Source organism: Anomaloglossus baeobatrachus, chromosome 5 (genome assembly GCF_048569485.1).
Source record: "Anomaloglossus baeobatrachus isolate aAnoBae1 chromosome 5, aAnoBae1.hap1, whole genome shotgun sequence".
Classification (NCBI taxonomy): domain Eukaryota; kingdom Metazoa; phylum Chordata; class Amphibia; order Anura; family Aromobatidae; genus Anomaloglossus; species Anomaloglossus baeobatrachus.
The window spans coordinates 253,032,322-253,044,921 of record NC_134357.1 but is presented as its reverse complement, the minus strand read 5'-3'; the positions used below and the strand labels follow the sequence as shown (position 1 = coordinate 253,044,921).

At 44.7% G+C, this 12,600-nt stretch overlaps 1 protein-coding gene across 1 annotated transcript in view; it reads right to left on the bottom strand.

The window, feature by feature from the left end:
* Positions 1-12,600, bottom strand: part of ECHS1 (enoyl-CoA hydratase, short chain 1) — an 86,215-nt gene that overhangs the window by 30,815 nt on the left and 42,800 nt on the right. The window contains exons 5-6 of the mRNA XM_075347386.1: positions 5,026-5,130; positions 2,708-2,827 (exon numbers count right to left, since the gene is read on the bottom strand). Of these exons, the coding sequence (XP_075203501.1) occupies positions 2,708-2,827; positions 5,026-5,130 (225 nt within the window). The remainder of the gene's footprint in view (positions 1-2,707; positions 2,828-5,025; positions 5,131-12,600) is intronic.

Below are 12,600 nucleotides of genomic sequence, written 5' to 3'. Positions count from 1 at the left end.
CACTGCCATTACTAATCTTGGACTTAGCGGCAGCTAATTGTTGCCTTTAACTCATTATTACCCTGATTGCCACCGCATTACGGCAACAGGAAGAGCCGGGAACACGCCGGGACTGTCGCATAATGGATGCGACATTCTCGGGGCTGGGGCGGGCTGATATTCTTGGCTGTGAGAGGGGGAGGAAGGGGGGCATTAACCATGGCCCTCGCTCTCCCCAGCCTGAGAATACCGGGCCGTCGCTGTGTGCTTACCTGGCTGGACGGTAAAAATACGGCGGAGCACACGCTTTTTTTTTTAGTTTTTATTTTTAATATGTACATTAGATTTCTATGTGTCTGTGCATTATATATGTATACTTCCTACACCACTGAAAATGGAGGAACTTTCTCTCCCTCTCCTGGTCACATCACTTCCTTGCAAAACGCAGGGCAGTGATGTACACTATGTCACGAAAAACGCGAAATAACGTAGGAATAACACAGGAAAACGCAATGAAACGCACATCACTTGCTACCTGCGTTATTCCCTGATTGATTTCATGATTACATTACAGTCAATGGAGTGAAATAACGCAGTTAGCTGCAGAAAAGAAGTGACATGCTCATTCTTTTTCTTAAGAAAATCTACTGAAAGAATTTTCTTAAGAAAAAAACGCAGTGTGCGCACAGCTAATTTTTTGCCATAGGTTTTGCTGCAGAAAGGTACAAACATTTTCTGAAGAAATTTATGCAGGAAAAACGCAAAAAAACCCGCAGGTAAAAACGCAGTGTGTGGACATAGCCTAAGACAGTATACGTTTTCAAAACTATGCTTTTTGCTTATAGCAAAAGTGTTCTATGCACGCAGGAAAACAAAATGGCGGAGTCTAATGCGATCACAGTAACAGAGCAGACGAGTAATAAAATTCTTGTTTCTGCAAGGATAGTCCGAGAAGGATATTCATGGTGATATGTTGCAGACATTGGGGGATCAATGCCCTTCATATTCCACAGTTAAGAACTGGGTTGCCAAATTTAAAACTGGCCACTTCAGCACCAATGATGAGGAACGTCCTGGACGATCGAGAGCGGTTGTTGTTCCGGAGATCGTTGATGCGGTGCACTACCTCATACTGGAGAATCAACGAATTTCAGCTAAAGCAATAGCAGACATCATTGGGATTTCCCGTGAACGTGTATGTGTCATTATCTATGAACATTTGGACATGAGGAAGCGATCTGCAAAGTGGGTCCCCAAATGCTTGACAACAGATCAGAGAAGGATGCAAGTGAAAATTTGCCGGTCCATTTGTCAGCGTTTCCGGACTGATAAGAACTTCTTGGATCGACTGGTCACTACGGAAGAGACCTGGATTTATTTTTATGATCCTAAAAACAAGGAGCAGTCAAAAGAGTGGAGGCACAGTGGTTTTCTTTGTCCAAAGAAGATCAGGGTGCAAAAATCTGCCACTAAGGTGATGGTGTCTGTGTTCTGGGGTAAGGAAGGAGTGCTGCTAGTGGACTACCTTCAAAAGGGTTCCACCACCAATGCAAGGTATTACATTCAACTTTTGGACCAATTGAAGGCAGCTCTAAAGGCCAAAAGGCGCGGCAAGCTGTCAAAAGGAATCTTGTTCCTGCAAGACAATGCCTCTGCTCACACTGCACAAGCGACCATGGCAAAACTGGCAGAGCTGGGCTTCCAGCTGGTTGACCACCCATCTTAAATCACCAGATCTAGCTCTCTCCAACTATCATCTGTTTCCAAACCTGAAGAAACTCCTCAAGGGTCCAAATTTCACACCATTTCTGATGCCATGGCTGCTACGGATGCCTGGTTTGGGGCACAACCAAAATCCTTCTTTTTGCTAGGCTTACAGAACTTGGAATACCGATGTAAAACATTTGTTGACATCAGTTGAGAGTATGTGGAATAAATGTAAAGTTCCATCATCCTATCTCGTTTCTTTCTGGGTAAAGCCAAAGACTTAGCAACAGCCCCTCCTTCAAGGAATGGAAGTCCTCCCATATGATGAGAGGTTGAAAAAGTTAGATTTGTTTAGCTTAGAAAAACGACGTCTCAGAGGAGATCTCATTTATATGTATAAATACATGTGTGGTCAATATAAAGGACTGGCACATGACTTATTTCTTCCAAAGACAGTACTAAGGACCAGGGGGCACTCACTGCGAGTGGAAGAAAAGCGATTTCGACAGCTAAATAGGAAAGGGTTCTTTACAGTTAGAGCAGTCAGACTGTGGAATGCCCTACCACAAGAGGTAGTAATGGCAGATACTATAACAGCTTGTAATAAAGGGCTAGATGATTTCCTCAGTACACACAGCATTGTAGGTTATAAATGACTTAATGACAAAATGTAAAATTGGTGGAGGAAGGTTGAACTAGATGGACCTAGGTCTTTTTTTCAACCTAACTAGGATATTGGGTTGAGTATCTTCATTTATCTCACATATTGCTCGCTCACCACATAGAGTCATTAAAAAGCTTTTGGGGGACATTTTAAAATGACATGTTTTAAATTTTGCTGACTTCCCTTATCTCTGTAGAGGACATATTTGCCTGGGATACATCCTAGGATGCATCATGGCCACTTCCTTAACTTACACAGTTATCAAGGCACCCACTGGTTATTCCAATATTATGTTTTAATAACTATTTGTTCTACATGTATTTGACTAGCTAATCCAAACCATCTCATAAATCTCACCTCCATTAACAGCTTCTTTTGCCATAGATACAATTATTTTGGAATTATTGGCTATTTTCTCTCCACAGGTGATGGCTTCATCCACAACCTTGTCTACTGGGTACACTCTGCTGACCAGTCCTGTGCAGAAAATAAAATTAAAATAAATGTATTTACAAAAGGGAGAAAAACAGATCCAAGTAAAAACATGAAAACATTTTTTTTTCTTTAATATAGTGGTTTCATTACACTGGGGAACGCAATTTTTTAGGAGTTAGGTCAGACAACTGTTCTTAATTAATTTTTGGATGCGGATTCCAGAAATGATCTCAGTTTTTCTCCATCACGTCAAGTTTTTGAACTATAGGATTTTTGTCTTCTCAAAAATATGTAAACTACTGTACCTAAAAAGTGTTTGTTTTTTTAAATAGTACAAATATGAACAAAAAATGAAATATATAAGAAATAGGCACTGTCTCAGTTGTGACTACTCTTACAAGTTGCCACGTAGCTCTATATGAGTCGAATTGTACTCAGATAACAAGTCTTATTACAGAAATCAGTGCAATTGTGCTTCTATGGCAGGTAAGTTGAGGAGGAAAAACTTGACGTGATAGAAAAAAACTGACTACATTTTTGGAATCAGCCTGCCAATTTTAGTATAAATCAGCTTAAAAACCTAACTCAACAAATTTTTTTTCAAATTGTTCCCCAGTGTTATTCATCATTTATGCTTCAATGTACTAAAATTTAATTATTTACGCTGCAGTGTAAGCAGCAAAAAAGTAACTGCCACAGCAGCTACAGAGAGAAAATGAAGTTTTATTCCTCCATTACCCAAATCGTTTCAAGTCATCTGGGTGGTACAGGGAGAGGTAACACTAGCTCCGCACACACGCTGCACACACATGATGAAGAGCAGGCTGTTAGATACGGCTGCTTTCACACTTCCGTCTTTTTCCCTCAGTCACAATCGTCGCTTTGAGAAAAAACTGAATCCTGCAAAATAATTTGCAGGATTCAGTTTTTTCCCATAGACTTGTATTAACAACGGATTGCGACTGATGGCCTTGCGTTGCATCTGTTGCGCGGAAGGAACGCAGAATGTAACTTTTTTTGTGTGCGTCGAAAAAAATGGACAGCGAGGGTTCCGTTGGCGTCCGTCGTGTGTTATAATGGAAGCCTATGAGAGGTGGAATCCGTCATATGTCGGATTCTGGTGACTGATCCGTCTTTTAGCAACAGAGCATGATCAGATGTATAAATTCCTTTGTGGTTACAACAAATTTTCTCTCTCTCTGTCCGTCCATCGTATCAGTTTTCACACTGAGACAAATCAGTCACATCACTCACAAAACGGATTGTGACTGACAGAAAAAGACAGAAGTGTGAAAGCAGCCTAAAGGCCCCGTCACACAACGAGATCGCTAACGAGATCGTTGCTGAGTCACAGTTTCTGTGACGCAGCAGCGATCTCGCCAGCGATCTCGTTATGTTTGACACCGACCAGCGATCAGGCTCCTGCTGTGAGATAGTTAGTCGTTACAGAGTGGTCCTCACCATTTTCTTCAAAATGGGCAGTACGCATCGCTATGTTTGACGCTGTGTGACAGGGTCCCAATAACAGCAGAGATCGTTATACAGGTCGCTACTGCGACCTGTATCGTTACGGAGTCGTTGGTAAGGTCTGACTGTGTGACATCTCACCAGCGACCTCCCAGCGATCCCTATCAGGTCGCATCGTTTTCGGGATCGCTGGTAAGTCGTTGTGTGTGACCGGGCCTTAAGGGTCAAGGGAAGTGATAAAACCACTTTCACAATGTAGTTAGCAAGTAATTTCTAATTGGCCCCTGCACCACATCAAACAATGGAATTGAGTGGTTTTAAGGAGAATGTATAATTTCACTGTCTCCATGTAGATGCTGTTTCAGTTAAACAGCCAAACATGATGAACACACTATTTGCCTGCAGATTACCCCTATATCTGCAGGTAAAAAAGGGCTGTTCTAGGGGATATGTTACCTTCATTCCGTTAAAGAGGCTTTCCACTACAATTATATTAATGAACTATTCTGAGAAAACGTCATCAATATCCGAGCTCAAATGAATAGGTGCTGATCAGCGGCACTAAATGGTGTGACAAAGAGTTGATGTCCCACTCTGTGCAATGCTTGCATTTAGCTGCTAATGGAGACAGTAACTTATGATCACTTGGGACTGGATGTTGGACTCCCACCAAACTGATAGTGATCACAACTGAATTCACGAAAAGTGAAGTTTTGATACGTATACCTGATGTCCTTTTAGGTGACCTATACATATTTTGCACTTAACTGTACCTGCTTCCTTAGCTTCTTGGGCATTGATGCGATCACCAGTAAGGATCATTTCCATAGCCAAGGATTTTCCAACAGCTCTTGTGAGCCTCTGGGTACCTCCAGCCCCTGGGAAAGACATGCAGGAAAAAAAAAAATTGTATACTTAAAAGATAGAACAAACAATGATTTGCATGTATAGAATATTAAAGCGATGACACAGAACAAGATGGCCGAACGAGTGAGTATGAATTTCACCACACTTAAACACCTAAGTGAAAACAGCACATTTAACCCTGTAATTCCAAACACATACAAGTCCACGGAGATGCTCTGGTCCGCTTTGCTGGACCAGGCATATGTTCATGATAAATCATGCATAAGTAGAAGTGTTTTCCAAAAAAACCAAAAACCGCTTAGTAATGCTAGCAAAATTAGTGTCTACATTTGAAGAAAGCATTTACAAGTCAGATCACTTGGAAACACAAGGAAGGCAGAGGAAGTTACCTCCCATTGCCAGTGTTGTGTGGAAAACATGAAACAAATCCACACACTGGAAACAGAATTACGAGATAGGGTTGAGTGCTCAGCTGAGAGGGGCAAGCAGATCTGTTGGGAGTCTAGGAACTCGGAGAAGGAGACCTATTATTCCGATATGGACAAAGAGCTCTTCCAACTGTACACGGAGATCAATCACTTTAAGAATAGAGTCACATCCACAGATGCGCTGGTATCAATACAGAGAAGATCTGTCTGCAAAGACGCAAATCATTGCGGATTTGCAACAGGTTATCTCTAATCTGTCACGGCCTGGTATGAACAGCATATCATCCGTGCCCACGAAATAGGTTTGTGTTTCGGGAACGGCACAGGAGACAGCGGAAACCGTGTCCACGCTTCCTAGGGATCATAGATCCAGAGAATCAGAGACAGGTGGAACAGTCGCGACGGCTTACGCCAACACCAATGGAGGACAGAAGTAGCAGCTGATTCCAGGGTCAGGACGACAGTTGGAGATGTGAAAGTAGGTGGGATGCAATTCACACCACTTCCAATCTGCCAAATCGTTCGGAATGATAGGAGGAATTCTATCCGAACCATAAATGTATGTAAAGGATAAATTTCCTGTTACGGATTTGCAAGGAGATCCAAAATACGATCCCAATGTAGATCCGTTTACCTCATGCAATATCTTTGAGGGTCATTGTGTGACGCCCCACGGATGCTGATCCTCTTCAGGGACGCCACAGGTCTTGGACAATTTGGCAGAAAGGCAAGGCAAGTTATTTTGTCGTGACGCCACTCACGGCTTGCGGTCAGAGATGTAATGACCGCCGCTACAGGTTTTATGAGCTTCTGGGGCTGATGAGATCTGCAGCTAGATGGTGTAGCCTCCCGTGAGTGAGGCAGGCCCCAGGGGCGCTTCGGTTGAGCATGGGCGGCACCTCCAGGCGGGCCTGGCTGCATGGACAACCGTAGTCATCTGATCGCCCCCAGCATCCTGGTTCTCCAGGCGGCCACCTCTAGTCTCCGCTGCTCCTCCATACGGTCAGCGATTTTGTTGACCTCTGCCTCCAGTTCCTCCGCCGTTATAGGCCTGGACCAGCCCTGCTCCTTATGATCTCCTTCTGCGGACGCCATCCTGCTTCTTCCTTTGCTCACCAGGTTTTGTCTTTAGTTTCGTTTTTGCTTCTCCTCCCACAGGACTGGGGACGTCCCAGCAGTCCGGAGGCGGATCAGTCCTCCCATTTTCTCTTACAGGATCAGAGCGCTCCCCGGATTTCTGGGACGGTCACTCCTCTCCATGGGCGGTTACTATTCCTGCGCGCGCTGCAGTTGTTGATGACACACTTTCAGCAGTGGCTCAAAATGGCAGCAATTCAAATTTTTCAGTCAGACCGCCAAGGCACACTGTCACCCATCTGAACAAGTCTAGTCCTGGATCCTGTTCGTGATGCCAAAAAGAGATGCGACGCCCCACGGATGCTGATCCTCTTCAGGGACGCCACAGGTCTTGGAAAATTTGGCAGACAAGGCAAGTTATTTTATTTGGCGTGACGCCACTCACGGCTTGCGGTCAGAGATTTAATGACCGTCGCTGCAGGTTTTATGAGCTTCTGGGGCTGATGAGATTTGCAGCTAGATGGTGTAGCCTCCCGTGAGTGAGGCAGGCCCCAGGGGCTCAGGTGAGCAGAGTAACAGGTCCCAAAATAATACAGGCAGAGTCCAACAGTCTTTTAACAGATTTTTACTCACTTCAGTTGTTGTTGTGGTAAGCTGACCCGGGCGATGCTTCAATAAACCAGATGTCCTTCTGGCCAGTCTGAGGGTGACAAATTAGCTCGCCTTCCTAGCACTTCTGTTTTTGGATATTCCCCTGATCTGAAGTACCATGGGGGTCTATCCAGGGAGTCGCAACTGCCTTTTCTCCCCTGTGTTCTGCCCGTTTGCAAGCAGTGTGGACCAAGGAAGATGGCTCCAGACTCTGTCTTCTTATGGGTCCCCGCGTTGTTGCTCAGGCTCGGACCTTTGAGGTTGGTGAGATACCTGTAGTTCCCCTCACCGGCGTGTTTAGCAGATTGTTAAACTGAAGTCTGCACTAGGGACCTGTGCCCCGTACGTGCCTAGTCACCAGGAGCACCTTCTCAGCGTCCTCACTAGGTGACCGTTCTCTCCCACTGTCACTATACCGCGCAGGGTCTGACTAGTGACAGCGCATGCATCGCCTAGCAACCGCCGCGTGCCACTACCAGACTGGCTCTTCTGTCTCCCTGACAACCTCTGCACTTTAGCTCACAGCCCCTCCACTGCACCTCTCGATGAGATTTGAAAGCTAGTCCCAGAATCCGTCCCTTCCTCAATTCTCAATCTACAAAAATGCTAGTGCATGCTCTCATAATCTCCCGCCTCGACTACTGCAACATCCTCCTCTGTGGTCTCCCTGTTAACACGCTCGCCCCTCTCCAGTCCATCCTTAATTCTGCTGCCCGACTGATCCACCTCTCGCCTCACTACCACCCTGATTCGCTCTGCATGTCCCTTCACTGGCTCCCAATCTTCCATCGTATCCAATTCAAACTACTAATACTGACTTACAAAGCCATCCACAAATTGTCTCCTCCATATATCTCTGAACTAATCTCTCACTACACTCCAAAACGTAATCTCCGGTCCTCCCAAGATCTCATTCTCTCCTCCTCGCTCATTCGCTCCTCATGCAACCGCCTCCAAGACTTCTCCCGAACATCCCCAGATTATCTACTACACTTGCAAACTTCAAACGGAACCTAAAGACTCATCTGTTCAGAAATGCCTATAACCTTCAATGACCTCACTGCTTCACCACCGTGCAGAGCTGCCGCCCTACCACCAAGCGGAGCTGCCGCCCCACCACCCACTCCACCTACTGTCTCCTCCCCAAAATCCTTTAGAATGTAAGCCTGCAAGGGCAAGGCCCTCTTCCCTCTGTACTAGTCTGTCTATTGTAACTTGTATATGTGTTCTGTATGTAACCCCCTTCTCATGTACAGCACCATGGAATCAATGGTGCTCTATAAATAAATAATAATAATAGTCCCCTCTGGAGACTACCCAAGGGTCCCCTCTAAAAGGTGTGGGAGACCTGGTTGTTAAGTGTCGGTGCGTTACTCATTCTGGCCGTTATGGTTACCTGGAAGTACTGTCCCAGCATGGGTGCAGTACTCAGTGGTGCCTGACCAGGTCAGGGGCGCCACAATTGCAATAAATATTCGGTGGCCCCTGAATATCGCATGGAGTAATTAAATTGTGGTTGCCTACACATCTCAATCAGATGTATGAGGCAACATGGAGAACGCATCCCAGAAATGGTCAGTTCCATGATGAGGAAGAGCGGCTTTCTTTACTTATGACACTGACTACGACAAAGTTCAAACCAGCTATAAACGATGAGCCTTTGTCTCTATGTAGTCGGTTTGAAGCCATGTACAGGAAGGTCACAATGGATCAAGGAAATTGGGATACCACAAGGCACGATCCGCATGTTTGTGGAGAAATTCCCATACCTTGATACCGCAACTCAGCTGAGTGCAGCGAGGGAACCATCGCTCACTGATGCAGCCATGATTATTGAGCAGTGTAGACTAGATCTACTGCACAATAAAAAGTCCATCAAAATTAGACAGCATGTGCCTGTACACGTTAAATCGCAAGATGAACATGTGCACCATGTTAAAAGCAAACAAACTGTTCGCCCCACGGCTCTGCCATGGGAAAAGACAGGGAGCATTCAATGCTTTCTGTGCTTGCGATATGGACACATAAAAAGAGATGGTCCTCAATGGGTACGGAACCAAAACAGCCCTGAAAAATCTGGCAATATTAATGGTTTCAAGATGAAACCTAATTATGCCAGAACAGTGGGGGAACAGGCAGATAGGAATCAGGGACACTTCCAAGAGCCGGCACTGAAACGTGTGGCCACTGTAAATGCTCCAGGTACAGTGGGTGTGGAATCTACAGATTCCACAAAAAGAACCATGGATGAGAACCCACAAGTGGCAGTATGTACATCACAGGGGGGGTGAAGGCCCACAGAATTGAGGAAGTGATTGTTCAGATTACCAAACACCTAACCCTCAGGATCCCAATGTGGTATCACCCGGGTACTGATATCATCGGAACTGATATAATGACCAAAAATGGATGGATCCTAGATTTGGCAAACTGCATTGTATGGAAGGGACCCAGACAACGCCAATGCCTTGGCCCACCCTTGCCAGCAATGGAAAGTTCAGCAGATGTGCTCGAACACAAATGGCCAGAGATCTCGCATAACCTGGAACTTCAATTGAACCCATTGTGTACGAACATCCTGATCTGAGGGCACAAAGTAAAAACGATTGTGGCCCATTGATTGGTGTCCAAGTAGGCCAGACCCACCCCCTCAACGTCAATATCGCTTCCCACCAGAAGCAACCCAGTCAATCAACACTGTCCTGGAATGGGAGACAAGAGGTGTAGTCATAGAGCGATATTCAAAGTGCAACAACCCTCTATGGCCAGTGAAGAAAAAGGACACCAACGCGTGGTGTCTCAAGATAGACCTACGTGTCCTTAATAAGTACACCCTGATGTCTGCCACTGTAGTTGCACAGACTCTGGACATAATGGCAAGGATAAGTGGCAAAAGCCGCATATTCTCAACCACTGATGTCGCCAATGGGTTCTTTTCTATCTTACTCACGGAAAGCTGTAGGTACAAATTTGCCTTTACAGTGGGGAATAAACAGTACATGTTTGGTGTACTTCCCCAAGGCTTCAACAGGAGTCCTACATATTTTCATCAGGCATTGGCGGCCGTACTGAACGTGTTTTCACGACCGGAATGTCTTTTACAATATGTAGATGACCTGCTCCTGCACACAGAAACCATGGAAGAACATTTGATTCTGTTAAGGGAGCTGTTGGGACTCTTAGCCAGATCAGGACTCAAGCAGAGTCCTCACAAGGCAAATTTGGCCAGTGCAGAGGTGACTTTCCTTGGGGTTCAAATTTCTTTTGGATCCAAGGGAATTGTGGCGGCCCGAGTGGAAGCTATAGTCACTACAGCAAGGCGTTGTTCCTAGCAACCAGGAAAACGACTGCTGTAGGAAGGAGGGAAATAGGAGTGCAGCAAAGCCCAGACAGATGTTGGTGGTAGGGGACTCTATAATTAGGCAGACAGACAGGGTCATCTGTCGCAGAAACCGTGAATGTCGAACAGTGTGTTGTCTGCCGGGAGCTCGGGTTCGGCATATTGCGGATCGGATAGACAGATTGCTGTGTGGGGCTGGGGAAAACCCAGTGGTCATGGTGCACATTGGTACTATTGATAAAGTTAGAGGCAGGTGGAAGGTCCTTAAAAATGATACAGGGAACTAGGAGAGAAGCTGAAGTCCAGGACCTCCAAGGTGGTGTTTTCAGAAATACTACCGGTGCCATGAGCGTCACTAGAAAGACAGCGGGAGCTTAGGGAGATAAATTCGTGGCTTAGAAATTGGTGCAGGAAGGAAGGGTTCGGGTTCATGGAGAACTGGACCGACTTCTCAGTCGGCTACAGGCTCTATGGTAGGGACGGGCTGCACCTCAATGGGGAGGGTGTAGCTGTGCTGGGGGAGAAAATGGTCAGACGGATGGAGGAGCTTTTAAACTAGGATCTGGGGGGAGGGAGGGTAGTAAAGCAAAAAAGGGGATAGATAGAGACAGTGAGACGGTAGGGGTCAATGAAGGATTAGGGGGGGATGGGACATGCAAGGAACGTAGGGAGGCTAGGAGTAATAAAGGTGTTAATAGTATTTAATGTCTACTGGTAAATGTAAGAGGTCTTGCAAACAAAATGAATGAATTGGAGACTCTTCTGTCAACCATAGATTATGATGTGGTCGGCATTACAGAAACCTGGCTGCATGAAAGCCATGACTGGGTGACAAACATACAGGGTTATACTACATTCAGGAAGGACAGGAAAGACAAAAAAGGTGGTGGGGTGTGTATATTTATCAAATCTAACCTAAAACCTGTGTTGAATGATGACATTGGGGGGGGGGGGGGGGGACTGCAAAAATGTAGAGTGAGTATGGGTAAATGTACATGGGGAGGGGAATAATGGAAAAATGCTAATTGGAGTTTGCTATAAGCCTCCTAACATACTTGAACAAATAGAGGGTGAAATGCTGGAACAAATTGAAAAGGCAGCTAATAATAATAATCGGGTTCTTATTATGGGGGATTTCAACGATCCAGACATACAGTAGGACATAGAATCTTCTGGTTGTGTTAAAAGCTGTAAGTTCTTATCTACCATTCAAGACCATTTCCTCTCTCAGATGGTAGATGAACCGACCAGGGGAGATAATTTGCTAGATTTGGTCCTGTCAAATAAACCGGATACAATTTCAGATCTACAGGTCCGGGAGCACTTGGGCACCAGCGATCATAATATGGTAAGCTTCAAAGTAATATTCAATAGAACATTTCAAAGGGGAAATGCTAAAACCTGGAATTTTAGGAAAGCTAATTTCAACAAATTAAAGGGAAGAGCTTAAATGTGTAGATTGGGACAACGTTATGGCAACTGGGGATACTGAACATAAATGGGGTAAGTTTAAGGATATACTGCTAGAGTCCTGTATAAAACGTATACCCTCTGGTAATAAAATGTCCAGGAATAAAAAGAAACCACTATGGATAAATAAGACTGTACACAGTATAATAAAACAAAAACAATGGGCGTTTAAAATCTTAAGGGCTGAGAATACAGAAATAGCATTTCAGAAGTATAAAGATATCAATAGGAAATGCAAAGAAAAAAAAAAAAAAAAATCAAACAAGCAAAACTAGCTACTGAAACAAAAATCGCCAAGGACATTAAAATAAATCCCGAAATCTTTTATAAATACATTAATGCCAAAAGGAAAACAAAGGATAGTATCGGCCCCTTAAAATATAACAAGTTAGTTATAGAGGACAAACAAAAGACTGAGATATTAAATAGGCATTTCTCATCTGTGTTCACCAAGGAACTGACTGTACCAGGGATCATTCAACAAGTGAAAAACCAAAGTTCACCACCCGATATAA